Source organism: Chroicocephalus ridibundus, chromosome 2, assembly GCF_963924245.1.
Source record: "Chroicocephalus ridibundus chromosome 2, bChrRid1.1, whole genome shotgun sequence".
In the NCBI taxonomy this organism is placed as follows: domain Eukaryota; kingdom Metazoa; phylum Chordata; class Aves; order Charadriiformes; family Laridae; genus Chroicocephalus; species Chroicocephalus ridibundus.
In genome coordinates this window covers 101915740-101939413 of record NC_086285.1, presented here as the reverse complement: position 1 = coordinate 101939413, position 23674 = coordinate 101915740, and the positions used below count along the sequence as shown (strand labels likewise).

At 39.0% G+C, this 23674-nt stretch overlaps 1 protein-coding gene across 1 annotated transcript in view; it reads right to left on the bottom strand.

Annotated features, from left to right (window-relative positions):
- The window catches only part of GABBR2 (gamma-aminobutyric acid type B receptor subunit 2), a 491662-nt gene that overhangs the window by 372125 nt on the left and 95863 nt on the right, over positions 1-23674 (bottom strand). The window contains exon 2 of the mRNA XM_063326323.1: positions 12589-12726. Coding sequence (XP_063182393.1) covers positions 12589-12726 — 138 coding nt within the window. The remainder of the gene's footprint in view (positions 1-12588; positions 12727-23674) is intronic.

Sequence of the window (23674 nt, the reverse complement as noted above, 5' to 3'; positions counted from 1 at the left end):
AGACAATGCAGAGTAAGAGACATTTATACTCTGAAGCAGTACAGGATCAAGTGTAAAGTCTGATGACAAGTTTATGAGACGAATGCCTGGACTGGGCATCGAGGCCACTCTCAGATAGTGGTGCTACCAAAACTTATTTCATGCATGGACAAGTCTGAAGCTCCGTAGAATTCACATGATCCACATTTCATTATTCACCTAGGGAGCTGAGGCAACAACTTGTCCCGGTTTGAGGTAAAACAGAAGCACTCGCACTTGAGATTCTGGGACCATACATCTTACAAATTCAGCTTTTAGGGAACACATTCAGGTAGGATTTATACAGTTTCTGGACAAGCAGCTAAGACTGGCAAAGTAACGCTCTCAATCCACTTATTCTCATATTTACTGCACAGTGCCCACTCCCCTTTACAACTACGCTAAGCATGTCATATCCTGCGTGAATTCATTTGTGACTGGAGAAACAAGCTGCCTTTCCAAGGCAATTATAATACAATAATAATCTGTCTGTAAAACAGGGGAATATTAGGCAACAACATTTAAAGTTTCATTTTCCTGGTTCACATAACCAGTTAGACCATTGAACTGACTACGAAATTACACCCTGTTGGTTCATCTGCAGTAATAAATGTGGACTTCTGGACATAAAAATAAATGCCTACTGTTCAAATGAGCAGTCTGCAAGCCATGACTAATTGGCAACGTGTTGCCTTTTAAGTTCTCCTAGCACTGCTTGTGGCAATGTGAAATTGAGAAGTTAAGAATGAGGCTAATGGAAAGAGCAAACCACAGAGTCATTTGTACAAATATTATTACTCAGTTTTGTTGTCTTCTGATTTAATGATTTAAATTGAAAAAAAAACCAAACCAAACCACCACCTTCTTTTAAGGCAACATAAGTAGTGGAATCATAAATCTCTTATTGTGGTCTAGTCATTAGGCAGCGAATAGGAGACAAGTCAAGTCAGCACAAGCGCATTTGTTACAAGGGAAGATTCGTGTTATAACTGAGGATAGGCCTCATGCAACCTTGAGTACAGTCTATGCATAAGGTGACTTTATGATAATTATAGTTGGAAAAACAGTAGCTCGAGGTCTTGGATCAATAAAGGTGGATATGTCAGGTAGTGAAACTCAGGGCCCCATAGCTGCACCTTTCTGCCCCTTGCTCTAAAAAAGGAAATAGAAAAGAAACAGTTTTCTGGGTTTTCTCTCTTCTTCCCAAACCAAAACAAGCATAAAGACAGGAGTTTATCACATCGTCAGAAAGACTCCCAAAAGCAAGGACAAAATCACATTGGTCACTAGAGTTTTCACACTGACTACTCAAAGAACTCATTATCAACATTAATGTTCATGTCATTAAGCATCATCAGATTTGGCAACTGTAAGATTAATGAATTTTAGCAGCTAAGACACAAGGATTTGAAAATATTGTATGAAATTTGCTAAGTAAAAATCACTGCTTAAACTTCTGTCTCTATAGACTATTTTTTTTCCAAACTGGTCTGATTACAGTCTATAATCTGTAATTATGATCTCCTCTATCAATATCCACAAATAACAGACAGGATCTTTATATAACAGTAAGCTATTCTGATATTTTCTTCTCTTTCAGATTTGCAAATCAGATACTTTTTTAACTTCGCATAAGCAAGCAGAATAATGCAAAACAGTTGAAGGGCAAAAACAACTGGAGAGCAAAAAGTCACAGGAAAAAAAAATTTCAAAGCAGGCTGCTTATGCAGCACCCACCTACGCATGTCAGCCGCATTTCTGACTGAGAATTCATCCTGAGGCAATGTAAGAGAATGCAACTACATTTATCTGAAACGTAACAGTGCCCCATCAGAAGAGACTGAGCCATAAAAAGGACTGAAGACAGCTTTAGATAATTCTAAATATATGTATATGTCTGTGTAAACATACATATGTAGGTTCACGTGAGAGAATCAGCACCTCAGTCTTCATACCTTTTTATTACTTTTCATTTTCTTAATAAGAGCTAAACATAATACTGATCTGCTCTATTGCTTGCTCAGTCATGCTGCTTCTCTCAGTAGCATTCAGAGCCTTCAAAAGACAATCAATAAAAATCTGCTTACCTAAACAAATCTTTGGACTGATTGTTTAAATTAACAAGAGACATTAGGAAAAGAATCTCTTTCGCATGAATATGTCTTTATAGAAAAAAAACCAAAACATTATTATCAATGCTGCAAGTCCATCCCACTTTCCCAGGACTGATCTTTTCCTTGCAACTACAGGTATTCTTAAACAGAATACTGGATCCAGTTTGGGAGTTTATTTACAAATGCAAAACGCAGCATCTGGCTTTTGATTTGTAACTGTAAACTATTTCAAATTGAGACTGTCGTCACTGTTTTACAAGCTCTTATTTACAAAAGGATTATGACAAAGAACTTTCTTGCTCTGTTTTAAATAACAAATGAAATCTTCCTTTATGTCAACGTGGCAATGTTTAATAATAAACACAAAGCTGTAGCTCCCAAGCATTTCAAGCAATACTTTAGACTGCTGAACTGGAGATCTTTGACTCCCCAATCACATATATTCTTGTTCCCTTCATCTGAATATTGAAGGATTTGAACAAACCTTTCAGATGCCGTGCCGCAAATTTTTTTACTTTCAGGAAGCAAATCCACATAATGAATCCACATCCTGATAGATACTGTGCCCTCACAACAGCTTAATTATAAATAATCGGAGAAGTTTCCTAGCTCAGTGTTGTAGCATAATACAAACAAAGCTCACAGTTGTTACACTGTCAATCCTGCTGTAGCTAATTAATCAGCTTGTGATAGGCTGTCTATCGGCTAACAAAGTCTAATGGACTTCTGCAAAATTAAGGGAAGATGAGGAGTACACTTCACTGGGGAAACACTTCCCTTTACTCTGAGAATTAGGAGCAGATTGTGTCATAGCTTAACGCGGAGTTCAGAAATTTCAAACTCGTCATCTCCTAAAAATGAATGAAACCAAGGCAAGACAAGAAATCAAAGTAAAGCTGGTTTTGCAACTACAGTTAGGAATTACAACACAGAGAGTCAAGAAGGGATTCTGAAAGACTGGAAAGGTGTAATTGTGGAACTATTTTTCAGTAAAAAAAAAAAAAAGTTTAGACTTAGTTACTTGAGCTTTCTATAGCTATAAGTCTTGAATGTGACAAGAAGGAAAAGGAGATGCCTTATTACAAGTCCATGCTTAACTGTGCAATATGTTCCTGTTCTCAGTGTAATCCTAGGACCAAACCTTCTCAGCAGCAATTTTGTATGCATTTATTAGTGCTTTTCCAACAGAGCCTCTTAAGAGGCTTTCCAACAGAGGCTCTTAAGCTACAGTGATCATATCTATTTTCCCTGACACTGCGATTCTGGTTTTGCTATCTGTGATAACTAAGGCTAAAGGGAATAAATGTGTTTCCAAATCACTTTAAGTTCAATTAAAACATAACTATCCCTTTTTTTATAGGCCTTATTTTTCTCCAGTTGTGTTAAAACTTAACCGATGCCTTGAGAAAGCATGCCGCAAGATCTGCAAGTCCCCAGGAACTGCTCTAGAGGTACGGAGTACTGAGAATGCCAAGAATTAAGACCGATGCCATACTGGTCGTAATGCAAGACGAATCATATACCAAGAACACTATCGTGCACTTGAGAATCAGGCCCTTGGAAAAGCTTCTATTATACGAGGGTTTGTACTTCAGCGCTTACTTCTCTACAGACATATCAGCAATGTATTACTTCTTCAATGGAGCATAATTAAGCTTTTTCTGGTTTAAAAGGCCAATAAATATTTTATTTCTATTTCAGAATTGTGTCAAGGTGCTTTCTTTTTGCAACTGCTTGGTTTACGAGTTTGTTCTTCAATGTATGCCCGGGAGCTGCTGTTGCTGAATTTGTATGAATTATCCCTCAAAATAAAGTAATTAAGTAACTGCTGCCACAACAGCATTCTAGGGGGAAGCAGGTTAATTTACCATATGAGAAAGCTTTCCTTGTCCCGTAATAGGACAGTAACATGAAGAAAAACATCAAAGTAAGAGAGAACGAAACGAAGATGTGGATTTAAGGTTGTGGAAGTAACACTATGAAGCAACAAATTTTATCGCACCAATTTTGCCTTGACTTAGTTGTATTTACCTTCTCACTGTGGCCACATTTGTACATTCCAAGAACAGCAACAATTTATGGCAGAGGGTACTTTTAACGTCATATAGGGCCATGCAATCCAGGCTGGTCAAAGGAACTGGAGAGAAGCAATCCTAGGGCTTTCCAAGGTGGCCACTGAGAAACAAGCCAGCAAAGCTGGTCTTGAAGAACACACTCAACGCTGCCTTCCAGAAACAAATTAAAGCAGTCACTCTGGCAAACGGCATACCAAAATAACCAACTGCAGCTTTGCAGAAATTATAGGTACGGTGAAAATAATCAGAAGGACAATATTTGGGGAACCAGTGGTAAAAGAAGCTTGAAACCAACTTTATAGAATATTTGAAAGGTTTCAATATTCACAGAAATACAACGCTATAATCTGAACATTTTAGAGTAAATTAAAAACAGTTGCTAAGAACCAACCAAAAACTGACAAAGTTATCATATTTTCAGTGCAGTGAGATGGTTTTCAATCAATATAACCTTTAAAGCAGAAAAATCATACACAGATGGGCAACCAATTAGCATCTGATTTCCCTGAGCTACCTTTCAAATAAGAAACATAAAAACAAGATTTGTGTAAAGTCAGGCACAGGGAAAAATGCAAAGGGGAGCTCAAAATTCAGTGCTGCAATTGCCTTGAAACTATAATAATGCTCCCACCTAACAATGGGAGACTTCAAGCCAGGTTTGTGGGTCACAGAGTAATGAAAGGAACGGGATTAAAAAATCAAAGGTTGATTCTTTGGGCTGGCAGAACTGTGGATAGAATCTAAGTTTATCATTAATGGGCGGTTATTGTCAGACAGGTCTATCCCCACAAATCATATGACATTGCCCAGAGGAAGTGGAGACATGCTGCCTAGCTACGGGCTAGAAGGAAATTTAGCAGCACTACTTTCCAGTGGGTTCAACCATACAGAAAACAAGACAGACAGGGTACTAGAAAATGTGCCATGAAAGAAAACTCAAACCCAAAACAGAAATCAGTGCATATCACAATCCTCCTCATTCAGCATAGCGAAGATGCCAAACCACAAGTAATTTCCCAAAGAAGCAAACTTTAAGTCTGCCTATCCGATTGGGACAGGGAGGAGGAGAGAAGGAAGAGATGGCGACCAAAGCTACCCATCTAAAACCACCTCCAGAAAAAGCAGCAGCAAATAATAATAAACTAGCCTGAGGGGACATGAAGGGACACCTTTCGTAGCAGTGAAGGAAGCTGCAGCAATAGCTGCAAGGTGCAATACTGAAACATTTGGGTAACTGGGTAAGATTGTACCTGGCAGATCTATCCTAGCTGGGGGGCTGTGAAAGCCACATAAGAAAAGATTTGCCGTTCTTTTACAGAAAATACCAAACGAGGGGAGAAAACAAACAAACAAAAAAAAAATACAAGCAGTGAGGCAGAATACTTTGATAAAAAAAAATACAAAGGCAAAGAAAAAAATTAAACCAAAACAAAAAACTATTCCCCAAATACACAGCCATTATTTATTCTGATAATAAATTAAGATGGGTATTATAAATACCTTACCTCACCAATAAATTGAGCTAGCGTTAAAACTCAAGGCTCTGTGTTTGGAAAAACATCAATGCTTGTATGTTATGCTATGGGTTTGGGTGGGGTTTTTTGTTTTGGTTTGGTTTGGTTTGGGTTTTTTTAATGTATTTTATTTTTCTTCAAGTGACCATTCCGGTTCAAGGGAGGAGTATATGGAGGAGAAGGAATATCTGATTTGTTCAGAATGAAATGTGTTTTCCCAAACCCGAAGCATACTGCAAGGGAAAGTGACACCTTTGTCTTTCCAGTCTGGGTCTGTTGCCTTTCCAGTCTGGGTCATTTGTTCCATATTATCGATACGACACTAAACAGAAGTGAATGAATGATTATGGAAAAACAGCTAAGAAGAACAAAAATAATAAAAAAGATTTTTTTTTTTTCTGTCAAAACATGCAGATCATAGTTAGAATAAATATACAGGCTCCAACTTCAACAGCTTTGACCTAACTCTAGAGCCGTATTAAAATACCTTTATTCATGCTTTATGTAATGAATTAAACTTGACGACATCAGATCAAAAGCAAAAACTAGCATGTATACTGCAGTTTGCTGGTTTCTCCAACAGTAGAAATACAAGACAAACAAGATGAAAAAGAACAGCTAATCACATTAAAATGAAGTGAATACTGGATAGAAGCCAGTTTCAAACTGATGGTTAAGCCAACTCATCTCGCTGTAAATCAATTTCATACATTTAAGCAGAAGACAGAAAGAAAGGACAGGAACGTCCTACTAAATTTTGCAGTGTGTTTGGAATACCGGGTGTGCATTTCTTACCATACCTCAGCCTGGAAATTTTCCGAAACTTTCAATTTAAACTTCATGGACCAAGTTTCTGCTATTAACAGCAATGTAATGCTAATGTCTCCCGTGGGGTACAACTAAAATAACGCACTGGGAATCAGGGTCAGTGTTTTTATCACTATGAAAGAACTTTTGCCACTAAATTAATTCTTCTGCCCTAGACTAGTCTTCCCTGGTGTGCTGCAACATTCATTGCTCTAAGTTTGAGGGTGAAGATACAACTAATTTTCCAAGTCTAAGTCTGCTCTACACTGTGCATGTATGCATCCGTCCACACACAGAGAGACAGGGTCTAATTAGGAGGTAAGGTACTGCTGATCTGTTTCAACTCCCCATGCATTTTCTTCCCCAGCAGCAACCAGAGAGCTTCAGGAGGGCCGCATCAATAAGAGCAGAGCTCCTGCTGGCAGCTTGTATCAAGGGGAGGATTTGCAAGAACTGAAAGGTCTGCCTCCCTCCAAATTCACCAGAGCTTCTCTCAAATGAGGAGAAACTTCACGTGAAATTCTGCCTGAAGGTCAGTCCTGCTGTGTTTTCTTCCTGTCCAGGAGCTCCTGGGCATTCCTACGGTGAAGTGAACAAAACTTCCTTACGAGCTCAGCTAACTCCCGAAAGCAAGACCAGAACGTCATCAGGTTTGCGCCTTATATAATAAGGCCTCAAGAGGTGTTTCCCCTCACACACTTTGCCTATTAAAAGGACAACACAAGTACAGAAAGTCTATAAAATCCCTCCAATCCCTGGAGATAAAATAGGAAAGGAAAGGGGAAAGGAAAAAAAAAAAGGAAAAAAAGAAAAAGATTATGATGGTGAATTGTGGGCCAAGAAGCCAAAGACTCTAGTGGTGCACTGGGTCATATTCAAGTGGGAGAAAGGCCTGTTCAAGTGGGACCGCCTGCATCTCATAGATAGAAGTAGCTAATCTTCTTAGCCAAAGACTAGTTTAAATGCCCGTTTCATTGCTTAAACTAATAATACATGGAAATTGTGCAGTGAAGGAAAAAGTAGCACAAACTCACTGTACTGGAACTAACGTGACAAGGAATGTAAAGAAAAAAAAAAAGACAAACAAACAAACCACAAACAAAAAGCCACGCATTTTTTTATCAAATGTTTATGTGCCCGTGACAGAGCTATGGGTAACAGGCATCAGGATTTAGAAAATTCAGATATTAGCAAGAAGAAATTTGATTCAGTGGCCAGCATAGAGACCTCTGTGATGACTTGCATTACCTAAGTGTTAAAAACCACCAGTTATAAACTGCACATAGTTGTGAAATTGTGTATTAACAAGAATTTTTAGGAGTAACAGAACCAGCTAATACACACACACACCCCCAGCTTCTGCTTCATGTCCTTCTGGGCTTCACCCCTCCTCTGCATTTCGTCAGCTTGCTTTCTGCTGCTTTTTTACCTCTTTTCTCAATGCAATCAGTCCCTTTCCCATAAACAGCAGCTGGACAAGAAGCCCCACATGTCACGGCTGGCTCGAAGTTCTCTGTGCTCACGCTGCAGCCTCTCCTCCGTTCATATGGGTCCTTCTCCTGAGCCGCTCATTTTCACAGAAATGGATAGAAGCTAATAATCTTTGGGAAATCCTTTGTTAAAATTTGGTTGCAATTGGCCAGTGGTCAGAAATTATTAGGAGGAGCTGACAATGCAATCACATCAGCCTTGTTTCAGAAGGAAATCAAAGGCTAGAAACATCACTGATTTTCTTGAACACCAGCAGTCTTTCTGCTAATTCAGAGATGGGATCTTGAATACCTATGAATCTCTGGGATAATTAAACAAATCTCAGGGCAGGCTCTTTAATACTCAACTATACAAGCTAGAGAACTAAAGGAGTTTTCCCTTTCTAACATCCCTTTCTAACACGTGCACTTGCCCTGTATTAATATGCCCACAAAGTGAGCAATACATCACGATTAGGGTACCTACAATTTTCTTAGAAAACTTTCCAACATGAGATGCTGAATCCAAAACAAGGTTTCTCTGTTTTGAACGTCATTAGGATCTAATCACTGGATCACCTCTAGCAGTTACTTGCCGAGAAGCCTGCAGTTATGACTAAATGACATTGAATATGTAGAAACAGAGGATATTCCAAGGAAGCACTAACGTTTATACTTTGTTTCTTGCAGAGGCTTATTTCCAGAGTAAAAGCAGACTGTAAATGAAGCAGGCTGTAAGAGAATGTAAATGGCACCATGAAAGAAAAAGACAAATCTCCAAAATGGAGAGAGGGTTCCACAAATTAAGAGATGTGACCAGTCTGGTCAAAATCCTCATCTTGATTAAATGTTTATGCTAATATGGCAATTAGGAAAAGTGAGAGATGACAATGGAAAATAGGAGAAACAGCAATCTATACAAATCAGATGCTTTTGCCACTGTAGGAAGTTCACATCGAGAGGTAAACAGTTGATGGATATCCTGAAATAGAGGAGAAAGACTGAATTGCAAACCATCTCCTCCGTTTTGCACTACCCGGATGCTAGCAGGAATGCTTCAGTGTACGAAATAAAAATGCATGACTGGTCTTTTGCAATATATTGTAGATACTATTAATGATTCTTCTTCACTCTGTTTAATTGCCTTGAATACACATTGAAAGGGAACGTGGGTAAGATGCACCTGGAAGAATTTGACATTGAAATATTCCCCCTATAGCACGGCAACTTCCCAGTATTATCCCTTCATGCCTTTATGACCCACTGTCAGCCGCACAGAAAATTACTGGCACTTTTTAACCAAAGTAACAAAGGTTCAAACCGATTCCACACCACAGGCTGGAGATCAAAGCTGCACGTGCAGCCCCCAGCTCACGCTCAGACTGTCACTCAACAAAGGGCTGCTGGCACACAGAGATTACTCACGGGGAAGCTTTTTGCTTGAGAAGCTAAGGAATGGGTGTCTGCATCTGTCCTACTAAGAACGTGTGTTCAGGAAACAGTTTGCAGTTGTGTCACCTAGCATACCTCAGTCAAAGTCCTGAAGGATGACATGAGTGTTTGCAGACTAAAACAACTTGCTCTTTCCACAGATACAAAATGCTCCATTAAAAAAAAATCATTAATTTTGTTACAGTAAGAGATAATTAAATCAGCCAGCAGCTGAAGGCAGCCAATTGAGAACCGAATCTCCCTTTCTGTTGCTGATCATAAGTAAACCAAAATTTGTCAAGAAGGGGGGAGGAAAAGTACCTTCTGTTTAGATATGGTATGGAAATAAGGCAAGTCACCTTCAGACTGAGGCTCTTCTCAACCTCTGACTGTCTTCCCTATTTCACATTGTTGCAGGCCATCAGTGACCTGAATGAACCAGTTAAGTCAAAAAGACAGTATCTTTATCAACAGTATCATCATCAACATATACAGTAAGGAGAGTAGCGACTGAAGCTGCCTTGCAAATTTTTATTTCCTTTTTTCCCTTTTCATGACTACTGTAATGTTGCCTGAGTAGCAAATGAAACGTGATAATTTCCAGCACATTTGTACTCTTTGCCTTTTATTTTGTTGTTTGAGTTTGGAGACTTTTTACTGTAGAGAATAGGGAAGAGGCAGAAAAGAAAAATTCCCCCAAACAGAGGAAAAGCAGCCACCCAGAAACTTGGAATTCGGGGTAAAAGGCTCTCAGAAAAGTTTTGCAGGCAGCCAGCCTCATACTGTATTTGGCAAAGAAGGTCATTTTTCAGTTGTTATATTCTGTTATTCTTCTTTTCTTCCCTATTCCTCCTAGTACTCTCAGTATCATCCTGCATTTCTCTTGCACGGAAGACAGGCATCACTTTGCTCAACCACATGACACCTGTGTAAATCAAATCATATATTCCTGCTAGGGTTAAGAGCTCTCTTTTCATGACTGCCTGTACAGGGACAGAGTGACAGAGACAGACATCCAAATGCAAATCCTCTATTCAGTAATACAATGTCAGGTTTGTTTTCGTTTGTATGCCGGTTTCCCTCTTCTTGACTGCAACATAAAATGACTTCATCATGATCACAAACTCAAGTATCTATTTATGTGAGTTTGCTGTGATTCCTTGAGGTGAAGTTTCAAGTTTAGAGGAAGGACTTGTCCCTCTAAAATAGATTCATGTATTTTATCAGGCTGAGTAGCATTGCTCCACTTCCGAGAACTACAGAATATTATCTAGTCCTTCTATTCAAGTTATGCTTTTAATCGAAGATGCTTATGACAGTGGATCCCAAGGAGCGGGAGGAGTTGTACGCTATCTTATACGTTCTCTGTCTGCTGATTTCAGATACAGATATCTCTGTCACTGTATGACACAACACTTTCACAAACTGTATTTAGATTGTTGCCATTGCTGCTACACCATCCACTAAGCCTCGCCGCGCTTCCCAGCCGCACTGTCACTTGTGTTCTTTCATCATTCAGTCAATCAATATCTAAAAACCTGACGCGAAGTGGAGTTACGCCATGTGAGGATTTATCTAAGGCCTGCGGGATACTAAGCCCAGACAGCAGAGAATCCCTTGATGTACTGATACCGTTAGTAATGTTTAAGACTTAGTCACAGCTGTAGTGGTTAAATACAAACAAACAGATACTGTCTGCTAGCAATGCTTCATATCATTATATAAGTTAACATACATATTGACAAAATCAGGCATTTAAAAGCAAATAGAAGCTTTCTAATTGCCCTTCCTTATTGACTGAGCAACTTCATTAACAAATTGATTTTCAGATCTTAGCAGGCAGAACTTGACTGCAAATGAAAAGGATTTAGCACCGTGAAATCCAACGCCCTAAAACATCCTACACCACCTGGAAGTTCCACGTTACAAATTCCAAAACAACGGAGCTCCAGCCACATACTTCATTATAGGCCGTAGACTAGGCCATTTTTTAAGACAGAGTTTTAAATGATAGTTTCAAGCTTTCTGTTGCTTTCTTCATTCTCCCCAGAGATACACTATTATTTTGTTTCCATAGTAGAACTGATGTTTTTCACATCAGAAAAAATACTGAAGCATAAGGGAAAAAAAAAGATCTGCTCTGAAAAGCACTGCAAACACAGTTAACAAGATACTTTAATTATCCTCCTAAGATTTTCCCATTTGTACTCTGATCATCATCATCTTCACAAACTTAATTATGCCTCATTTGTTCCTTCTGCTCTAATCTCAGTGAGTATTCCAGGTGGAAAAGAGGAGTCTGTAACTGAAACCTCAGGTAATTGTTATATACTATCATTTTATTATTTTGCTATAGAATATTTTGTTTATTTTAATAAAAATGACACAAACTTATCTTAGGGCAGTATGAGCATTGAGTAGGAAGCCAGGGCATTTCCACATCTGAAAAACAAAACTGGCTGGCTACCTTGCACAAACAGCCATCGATCCAAAGATCATCACTGGACAGATGACTGAAGAAATGAAGAAAATCATGCTGTTGTTATCTGCATTTTAAAGATGAGTACTAATAAATTCTGATTCCTCAGCTGATGGAACCTTTCCACTAACTTGACCTTTGAGAAAGCCAGAAAGAACAGCTGGGAATAAGTGTGCTTTGTGAGTCAAGTACAGAGATACATACCCAGTTACTAGTTATAATTTATGCACTTCCAACACATTTAAAGTCAATAGGAATTATTGCATTATGACTGAGTAGAGATCGAGTAAAGACCCCAGTGTACTATTATTTAAAGCCTGACAAGTTGTTTCCTCTAACTTTGGATAAGTCCTAGATTTGCTAACCTACCATGACTGAACTTCATTTCATTAGGTTGTTTTTTGAGATGCATTAAATTAATTTTACATAATTAATCTACTGAGACACACGACTGCTGCCCCATACTCACAAGTGTTTTGAGCACAATGCCAAGCCTTAAAATCTAGTACGATAGAAGAACTAACTGTTCTTCTTTACACATAACTTCACAGACCTTCAAAACACAAATATACTAATTACGGAAAAATTGAAAAGCATCAATACTATGTTTCTGAATTTAAAAAAAATTATACAGAGATACATGACAGTCAGCATTTTAATATATTCCATTCCGTGCCTTACCTGAACCAAGTTCCATCCCTTTAGAGATTCAGCAATGATAGAAGTAACTGTTGCACATACGCCACCAAAAACCATCAGATGATTAGGTCCATATTTTATTGCATCATAGAAGGCTTTGAGTCCTTTTGCATTGTCACACTGGAAAATAAAAAAAAGAGGCAATATTCAATATCACAAATAACATAATTAACTAAGAAATAAACTACTGGGCAGGAAAAAAATCAGGGGTTGCACTGATGTAAAAACTGTACAATATATAACATCTTAAGACCCAAACATGAAGAATTGGAGCATTCTGTTCTGGACCCTTAACGTGCTGTAGTAAAAGAATGGGAAAACCCCTCCTTACATCATTCAAAACCTCTTGTGTTTTCCTTCCAAGACAAAGTTGCAACATCTGAATTTTGATAACACCATTTGACAAAGAATAAAAAAGCCCCAACAAAAAAAAAATGATTGACTAAAACCTTTTCTACGTTGTGAGCTACCATCTCCCAAGCAAAATTTGGAATGTAACACCAGATGTCAGCAGGACTTCCATAGTTGGAGGAGCATGACACTACTTGTGGTCTCTGTAAAGAAAGTTCTGTCTCTAATGAAGACTCCCAAGTAACCTCTCCTTAAGGTCTAACTTCAGTATTCTATGCAAAAATATATAGTAGAGTGCCTATTATTTAGAAGGACTACAAAAAGTCTTCAAAAAGTATCAAAAGAATATTTTTTTAAAGTGGTAAGAATTAATTGTTCTGCTGTCATAGCTCACCCTGCTTTGAGCAGAAGACTGGACTAAATGACCTTCTAACCTGACTTGTTCTGGGCTTCTCTGATAGTTTGGTCATTACTTATGCTAAAATTCTCTGCACCTGAAAACTGAGACTAGGATTGAAAACCAAGAAACAAAGGGTGACGATAGCGAGTATTGCAAAAGATATATCAATCCTTGAACAGATCAGTCATTCATAATATGTGCTCATGGCTTAATTCCTGAGATTGCAGCAGAGTATTAACAAATTATGTACCTGAAGTTAAGAATTTGATTCCAAACCATACTGGAAGTCAGGAGTACCAACAGGTTATAATGGTAGCTGCCACTGCTCCACTAACAGCCACTTTATCTGTCTTTTTGAAACAAAATGTTCTGCCCTCTTTTGCCACCACCAGAAAGTCTTCCTCAAATATAGCCTTTATAAGAACTATCTTACACCAGCCTCCAATATTTCATTATGACAATTCAATAAAACAGTTCATTTACTATCAGCATCCAAGTAGTAATTTTATTGCATTCTGTGGAAAGAATAAAGATTTTGACTAAGAAGTTTGCAAGCTTATATTAATCTCCTTTCTGAATTAATATGCTAAAAGAAAAATTATCCTATTTGCATTCTATCTGCAAGAATAGAATTATTGCTCCCACTTATTCAAATGGATTTTTACTGCATAGACTTTTTTAAATTGCATAATACAGCACAACATTTTCCTTCTTATTACAGAAAAAAAAAACCCCAAAACCAACAACCAAACATTCAGAACGGCAGAGGCTCCCTTGTCAGTTTGACAGATTTGATGGCAAACTCACTTTGTGAAGGAATTAAGATTGTGATTACTGGAACAAGCAGCGTCCTCCATTTTTACTCCTCCAGCCCCTGGTTAAAGACCAGTTTATTCCAAGTGCAACCAGAAGGCTCAGCTACTTCTATACTTTTATAAGCAGACAAGGACACCAGAGCTTTAAGTATCCGAACTTAACCGACATTTAGCCAAGTCTTTGCCCTCATCCACTTCACCGTTTGAAGCTGCAGAAACAGAGATTGTTGAATTGGTTTTCATACCAACTAAAAACTAGATAATATAATTATTTAATTTTTTGCATTATGTCACATGTTTTAAATGTATCACTGACTAACGGTTTAAGAAGAATACAAGTCGTATGTGAAATAAGGAGGATGTTGATAGTAAAATAACAGTCAGGAGCTGTAGCCCATGAAGGGCTACGTACATAAAAAATTATGGAGAAATAAAATTCTGCATTCTAAATGATAAAGACTTACAGTCTGTTATCTGAAGTAGAATTCATATTAAAATTCACCCTTACATCACAAAACACTGATGCATTTTTAACTATTATCTGCCTACAAACTCTTTCTCACTGCAGTAAAGTAACCGTATGCAGTTACAGATCCCTGTAGCTCAATTCACCGAGAGGTCCAGAATTGATATTATGATAAGTTTTTTTTCCTTCTTATCTATTTTATTTTTTTACATTTATGAAGATACTTGCAAGACAACAACCCTTTTTCAATCACACGGCGATTCCCTTGGGAAGGTGCATTGAAAGCTTTATTCGCCTCTCCCAAAGTAAGAGTTTCACCCTGCCGAGATATATTACTGATCTATCCAAAGTACGTACAGTAACTTGTGGGCTTCTTTTCAGTGTGATTCAGTTCAAAGCTTACCACGTTTTCATCTTTGTACTTTCTTCCTGACTAGTCTCAGCTCGCTTTCTTTAAGGCCACCACAAATATTTACAAGACTCGGTGCGCTCCTTGAACAAAACTGCCAAAGTAGTCCAAAGTATGTCTCAGAGATAAAGAAAAACCAAAAACTTAATATTGTGGCTGGACACAGCTGGACAGAAACAAAAGGAAAAACGAGAAAGATGGGAGAAAGCAGACTTTCACATCTGTTTAATGTCACATTTCACAACATACGCTGTGTATAACATTCTCCCCTGCAAGCAACAGAACAGTCTGTCACAAGCATTAAAAAATAAACATTCAGATAAAAATAACAGCCCTACCAAGCCAGACAGACAAGCAGTTAGGAAAGGTTTCTTTCCTGCCGCTAGTCTGAGGAACGTATCTGTCGCGAGCTCCTGAAGCCCTTTTAACAACTTGACTTTTCTAGAGATGCCAGAGGGCCACCATTGCTGCTCACGATCTTCCATTGCCAAACCCTGCATATATAACCCTAGAGGCGGGCAACACCGTTGAAAGACAACAAGCACAGACACCACTGAAATTGCCACCATGTAACCACCAAATCAGCTCTTGAATGGTTGGTGCCAAGTGACTACAACTAGGTCCAGGAGCAGCAGCGGGCAGCAATCTAATTACAGTACAACAAAAGACTGCACAAGAACCAACATCTACACTAAAAAGCAGAGGCTAGAAAGTCCTGGCCATGTGTGGATGACAAGAAGCCGACTGGCTTATTAACTGGAGCATGACTAACAGCAACGAAGGGGAAAGAATCTCTCATAAAAAGTCACAAACTTAAAGGATGAATAATATCACCCAAAGGAGCCGGCGCTGTTTTTGCTGGCCAGTTTTGCTCTTTCCCCTAAATTGTCGTCAACATCTCTGTTCTGCTGAGCTGAACTGCAGCCAGCTCACTTCCGACTCGTATATAAAACCAGACAGCCGTGCTGCGCTGCTGATCTCGACTGCACGCTGAAACACTGAGGATGGCTGCAATACCTTTTCACTGGAGAAATGCAGTGTTAGCGTAACTGAAATTTCAAATACATGTGGTTTGGTACGTCCTACAGTTTTCTTCAGAGGAAGGGACTGAGAACTACTCACCCTAAACATGTTTACTGCGGTGCTTAGTCTCTGACAAAAGCCAGTAATAAGCCACATATAAATAGCAAAAAAGCAACAAAATATTAATGAAATAATTACATGAAGTGTATCTCTTAACGCACTGACTTGATACAGATTGTATGGACAATTCACAAGGAGAAATATCAGCAAACCACCAAGCAAACCTCTGTGGAGGGTCCTACCTCTCACTGTGACAAAGATGGATTAAATATCAGAGGTAGCACCTGACTAAGGCATAGTTTCCATTTCCAAGGAAACCGAGCCACTTACTTTAATTGAGAAAAATAGCCAGATGAACTGCTGCATAGGAGAGGAGTTGAATGAGCTTGGGGATTGAAGTGTTAACCTTCCTGAATTCTCTTCAGAGGAAAGGCTGGCAAATAAAAACTACCATCCTCCACTGAGAAGAGGATCTGAATGCACGGGGAGGAGGTACTGCCTGAGGCATGAGGGGTACGCAAGGACATGAAACCTTTCTGGAGAGAACACCACAGCAGCCGAATACACAAGCGAGACCTTCTCAGCTGTATCCAAAGGCCCTCTGCAGCAGAGAGAAAGGGTGTCCCGTGTGAAGGACACACATCACTGAAGCCAGGACAAGCAGAACTGACTCCTGAGGGCTGCTGGCTGCCAGGAAGGTTGTCTGTCAGACAGCGAGAGGGGTATGAGGGTGCATACTCAAACCCTCAGGGCCATAAGTGTAACACAGTGCAAATCCTTAGTGCCCAGAATGGAAGTTTGTATGGGTCTGATACATAAAGCTTTGCTGAACCCTGTAACATTGACGGGTTTGAATAATTACAGGAGTAGCAGAAGAGCAGACACTTGTAATTTAACTGATCTCGTTAGATTCACATAGCAATACGAACTACTGGGAAGCGACGCACTGGTTGGATGCATGATTATATTTAGGTTTCTAGCTGTTGGATAGCTGTGCCCAGCTGTTTCTCAGTTAGCTACATTCTGGCACAACTTTACTCATCCGAGTAAAAGCAATCCTGAGGAACAATTTTGCTATCTGTTGAGCTACCGACTACTGAGGTTAGAGATTCTTTATGACGAGAGGGAATAACCAATAGCTGTCATCTGCATAAAGAAATATCAAACTTTTTGAAGTGATACGAGAGCTTTCAGCAGCACTCTGCACTGAATATCATTGGAATTGCTCGCAAATATACAATGAGACTTCCTTGAACAGAGAGAACAGAGGTACAAAGCCTTATTCCTAACCTCTGCAAAATCTTGCTCAGGAACTAACTCTACGTTAGACTATCAGCTTGAAAGGAGCTAAGAGACGAGGAACACCAAAAATGATTTTTGTTTGATTTTCATTCACTTCTTTAAAGTCATCGAGCAATACAAACAATTCAGTGAAGAACACAGGGACAACTGCTCTGAGCTACAGCAAAGGTCAATCAAGTTAGCATCCTCTGCCTGAGTTTATGGGCAGGGCATGCTTCTCCTGAGGTATCCTTTCTGTTTTCAAATATCTGCAACTTAGGTGCTTTCAAAGCCAGCAATTATATTTTTGCATTTAATCGCTGTAACTGGATTTTCTTTCCATGAGTTTGTGCAACTGCTCTTGGAACCACCACTTTGACAACCACAACATCTGGTGACAATGGAATTATTCATTGAAAGAAAACGCATTTCCTTTCATTTGTTCTAAACTTCTCCACACCATGTGAGGTCGGTGTGAAACGTCTTGCCAGGGGATGTTACGAATGTTAAAAGTTCACATGAAAAGAAATTGGCCTAGTTCATAGATCAAAAAAAATCCAAAATTTCTTAATAGAGAGAGAGTGATTTTCTCAGGAAACTCCTGAATCACAGATCATTAGTGGCTAGGACAGCATTCTTGGGAAGTAGGATTAAAAGCTAGCTGCCATGTCCTGTCAATCCATCATTCCAGAACAATGCAGAGTACTTGCACCAAGTCTGGTCTCAACCACTGTAGCCATTCCTGTATTCTGCATTTGAAAAACAAGAACAAAAGCAACCCCCTCCAACAACCTCATTTTTAAGATACAGAAGTTTGGTGAAGTTAACTCATCCCAAACTGTGGGGGTCTTCTGTATATGAGTTCTCTATCATCTTGTAATTTTAACTACTAGCAATCAGATTTCATTTTGGTTTAGGAGTAGACACAGCAGATGAGGACTTAATTTATTCAGTGAAATATTTCCCAGAAAATTAACCCTCTCACTGTGACACCTCTTGACACACTTTGAGACTTTACCTAACAACTTTTTTATTTGATCCTGCCTGCTGTACAGGGAATATTTAACAGAGTGGCACCACTAAGATACTGGTACTTGATATCCCATTTAACAGTTTATATTCTGCCTCAGGTGCCACCTGCCTCTTAAGTCACTGACTCCACAGCAAGGGTGACCACTCACTCTTCTCTCACCTCCTTTCCTAAGAGACTGTCCAAACACCTCGTGAAGGCTCAGCTTCTTGTTCAACATCATTTTCTTTTTCTTAGTTCACTATTTGGGAACTGATTCCACCCAGCAAGATAAACAAAAAATTCCTGTCTCTCCTTATAAGAGGGGTATATATATTTCCTCCGTATTTTTTTCCCATCTATCCTTTTTTATTTATTTATTTATATGACTTACATTTTCTGTCTCATTACTATTTCTTCAAGTATATAACATTTACACTGGATGATTCCAATTTAAGAACTCCAATATGAAATGGAGTTGGAGTATAGCAAATAGATAAATCCTGTGTAATCAAAACTGACTCTGCCTAAGTTTCCACCACAATTAAACATGCAGTAATAGCAGAGACCAAATTGACTTCCTCTTTTCACAGTAAACTTGGAAGCTTGGAAACTCAGCTTGGAAGTTGAAGTCTTTCCTCAAAGAAAGTTGAAGCCTTTCCTTCATCTGTAACTGTTACACAGACAGAAGTTCAGAAGATCACCAAGAAGCATTTTGTATATTTGTGATATGAAGATCACTTTCTTTCAATAATGTAATCATATTTGGGTTACATGGCAATGTTTTGGTAGCAGGGGAGCTGCAGGGATGGCTCCTGTGAGAAGACACCAAGAGCTGCCCCCATGTCCAACACCGTCAGTTCCAGCCACCTCCAAAACAGACCCGCCACTGCCCAAAGCTGAGCCCATCATGTGATGCTGATGGAACCTCTGTGACAACACATTTAAGAGGGGTAAAAAAAAAAAATGCACAGCAGCTGTGAAAGAGGAATGAGAAAAAATGTTAGAGAAACCCCTGCAGACACCGAGGTCAGTGAAGAAGGAGGGGGAGAAGGTTCTCCAGCCACTGGAGCAGAGATTCCCCTGCAGCGCACAGTGAAGCCCATGGTGAGGCAGGCTGTCCCCCTGCAGCCCATGGAGGTTAATGGTGGAGCAGATATCCACCCTGTAGCCTGTGGAGGACCCCACACCTGAGTAATTTTAGATAGGGTCCACTGTATCCTTTTTTTGGGCTGACCACTGATCAAAGGCAGGAGTTGTCCTAGGGCTGCACAGCTATGGAATGCATAATTCAGGTAATACTGGCCAGGACGCCTGTAAGATGGTGAACATGAATTCAAAACATTAACATCTCATTCTGAATCGCTAACGGAAAGCTAACATTTGGGCCTTAGAGACCTCCTATTGTGCAATATGAGCAATTAGTCAGTTCCCACAGTATAAGTTATTGAGTTCTGCTGGATTATTCTGCAGCTGGACCCATCATCTAATCAGAATCACATCAGTCTTGACTCAAATATTCCTGGGACACAGGGGATTTTATAACATCCATAGTGTAGCTGCTCACCCACAACACAGAGTTCATTTTATTTGACTCATTCACTTCTGCAGTGATCCAATAACATTACACAAGATAGTTTTACAGATGTTTTCTAATTAGCAGCATTGATTTAAATGGATGAATGTTCACACACACAATGTCACCTTGAACTAGAAATTTTTCCAAGTATCCTTACATCTGCATGTGGACATTCATAGTTTTGTAGGATAAATACATAAAAAGCAAAACTAAGTCTTAGTACTGTACTGTTTTCTCTGACATCCTGGTGCTCAAACACTTAGGTATTTTGGTACATTCAGTATTAACAGAGAGACCAATGCATTGCTCACTTGTGTTTCTTCCTCCCTCCTGTTGCTATTATGTTTTATGGAAATTAGTGGCGTTATGGAAAATCATAAAAGTCCAGAAGAATAGCGTATGAAAAACAATATATTCAAAGATGTTTAGAAAACAAATAACATGTCCTGTTGAGAATGAGCTGGCTTGGTTTTCTCCATCTTTTCCAATTCTTACCGAAGAATTTCAACATTACAATGATTTCTAACAAAACAAAGAATTAATTTTAATTATTCAGCGAATGAGGAAAAAAATTCTGTTCTTTATTTGCATCAAAAGGCTTTTTAAAATTCCCCTAGGAAATCAGCTATGTTTTTGCATTTAAGTAACCTCAAAAGGTGCTAATTGTTTCAGACACTTGAGCCCCAAGATCATTATCACTTAAATTTATTGTTGCAAACTACTTACTATTTTGTTGCCTCTCACTTTGAGAGACACGTGTGCTGTAGTGTATTTACAAGGCATTTGCCAGTCGCAGCTCAAGTACAAAACGAAGAGCTAAGGGAGATAATTCTGGCAGGCTCAACACAGTCACTAATGTCAATTGTTCAATTTTGTACTTGCCTCATCTTTCTTTTTCTTCCCTTCATTCATTACCATTTATTATTACACTACCATAAATAGCCTGTATTTTCATAGTGACACTCTGTTGGACTATTTTGGTCAGATTTTCTTTCATTCCATTCCCCGTACTTTTTTGAATACAGAGAAGAAGTCACAAAAGTGAAGAGATGTGTTGTTTAAATACATTGTTTGGTTTTCCTTTTCCCGATCTAGAGTATAAGCACTGCAAAAGATAAGACTTTCAGCATGAACAATCAAAAATAATAAATCAAAACTTGATACAGAAGTACTTCATTTGACGTTTAGTAAAATTAATTTTCTGAAACTACCTTTAAGAAGTCAAGTGTGACCAATGCTCTCCTTTTCTTCTGTCTACTATTGACTAGGTACTCGTTTTTAACAGGAGGGTTGTCTTTTTCCCCAGGTCATTCTGGGAGAAGGGAAAATCACCTAATGCAGGGAAGGGTCACCATCTCTGAACTGTTGACTTGCTGCTTTTCAGTACACTGAAAATTATTGCGTACTGAAAATGTGAAACTCCTTTTAACTGCAGCTGTGCTCTTCGCAGCAAATAAAAGGAGGGACTCAAATGAGAGGAGAATATAGACGGAGAAAATCAAAATTTATCAATAACAATCAGGAAGCTCTTGTAGATGGAAGAAAATGGATGTGTACTAGCACAAAACATTTGAAGTAACCGCAATATACATCATAGTATGCCTGGCATCCCACTCTTGAGTAATACGCTGCAATTGAAACCGAGATAGGAGCACAATGATATTTTGAAAAATCACTTGTCTCTCAGAAATCATCAAGAATCACTTGTGGGGGAAGTCTGTTGTATGAATTCTTTCTTTCCCCATGACCTACTCACTCCTGAAAAAGACTCTAGTTTTATAAGGGTTAAAAAAAAAAAAAAAAAAAAGGAAAGAAATCTTCAATCTTTCTTGATACTTTTCTGACATGAAATTAAAATAAGATGTTATTCTGAGTGTGAGAAGATATGGAAAAAGAGCTCTTCAGTATCTTTCTGGTCAAGAGCATCATGTTGAAATAAAGTCTCCCATATATGCCTTGGTCATATGGGAACAGGGCCTGTCTCTCAGTGCGTATCGCTGCAGAAGTTTGTAAATAAACATTCACCAGGGATGACAGGCACAGGTGATTCTGAGGCCCTTCAGAATTGTTCTTGCAGCTTTTGAAAGTCACTTACCTGGAAAATGTGGAAGACCTCTTAAGCTACCACAAGGATGTCTGTGGCGTTTTTGAGAATATATTTGAATTTTAATAAAAGGTCAGAAAGCACCTGGTATTTTTGGAAAATAAGATTAAACTCTCTCCCTTTAGAGGATGATGTTCTTCATGAAGAGTGCTAAGTGGTACAAGTAGCTCCTTTTTTTTTTTTTTTTTTTTTTTTAATTCCCCAGCAAGAATTTTGGAAACACAGACACAGGTCAGAAGAACAATAAAACTGACAAAGTAAGAGTTTTAAAAGGGCCTAATGAATTACGAACAGCAAAAATAAATTCTTGACCCAAAGGTCAAAAAAATCTGGTGTAACAGTCTTCATCACACATCTATGATTTCTAATTAAAATCTTTCTGTGATGTAAAACAGCTGAACTTTGTCTATAGTGAATAAAACTCTGCTAAGCTAATTTATTTAAGGAGGAATAATGTGTGATCATTTGGATAAGCTACCATTTAAGTTAGCCCATAAAAGCCAAATGAAATTCATGGTATGTTTTAATTTGTCTTAAATTAACAGAGCACCAGACTACAACAATTCACCATTTTGTAGAAGTCTCAGGCTGGAAATGGAGAGAGGCACAGGCAAAGACCATACCATTTTTTTCCCCCTCAATACCTGGCAAAAAAGACAGTATGGAGAGAACACAATTTTATTTTAACCACTACGCAGATGGCATGACATTCGGTGTGTGAGCAGGCACAGTGCTTCACAGTCAGCAAGTACCAAAACCCCTCAAAACCCAAGCATCGGTTAGGACCCCTGCTCTTTTTTCCCCCCAAAGACCAGAGTATCTTTTTCCTTCCACAGGCTGAAAACCAAATTTTGAATAGTGACTTGGGCTTGCCTTACGTTATCTCAGACAGTGGATTTCTCCAATAGGTGGAATATTCCTGCAATGGCTACAGCACTCAAACCTTCTCCTGACCCTACTGGCCACCGTATTTCATGCAGTGCAAATCATCACAATAAACTCTGTTATTCACAGGAGAACTACACAGTCCAAACAACTCACCATTTCTGGGATCGTTTTGGAAAAGAGAGACTTTTTAAATAATTTAAAATAAATTAAAAAAAAAAAATTGCAGCAAAGTGTTCTGCAGCACCCAAGAGACCGAATGTGCTCCTGGTTCAAACCCACCATGACAAACGGTGTCACCGTGTGCGACATCGCTGTGCCACAAATGGTGCACTACCCGTCTCCCACATGCCCGCACAATTCCTGAGTGCGGAACAGGGGCAGGAAGGCAGGCAGCGACAGAGAGACTCCTAAAGGGAACTGGCAAACCAACACAAACCTGAGGTGACACGGGGCTTAGTGGCAACGAGGAGCAGACTCAAAGTTGAGGCTCAGAGGCAAAGGAAAGAAAAGGAGCAGCCCTGGAAGTACAGGGAGATACTGGAATGGAAATAGGTTTAAAAAAGATTCAAACTTCATTAAGTCTAGGAGCAGGGTTATCACAGGTATTTCTTCAAGCCTTTTGTTTAATAACTTGCCCAAATCACATTGAGTTTTCCCTATTTAAAGGCTCACCTTGATCTAGT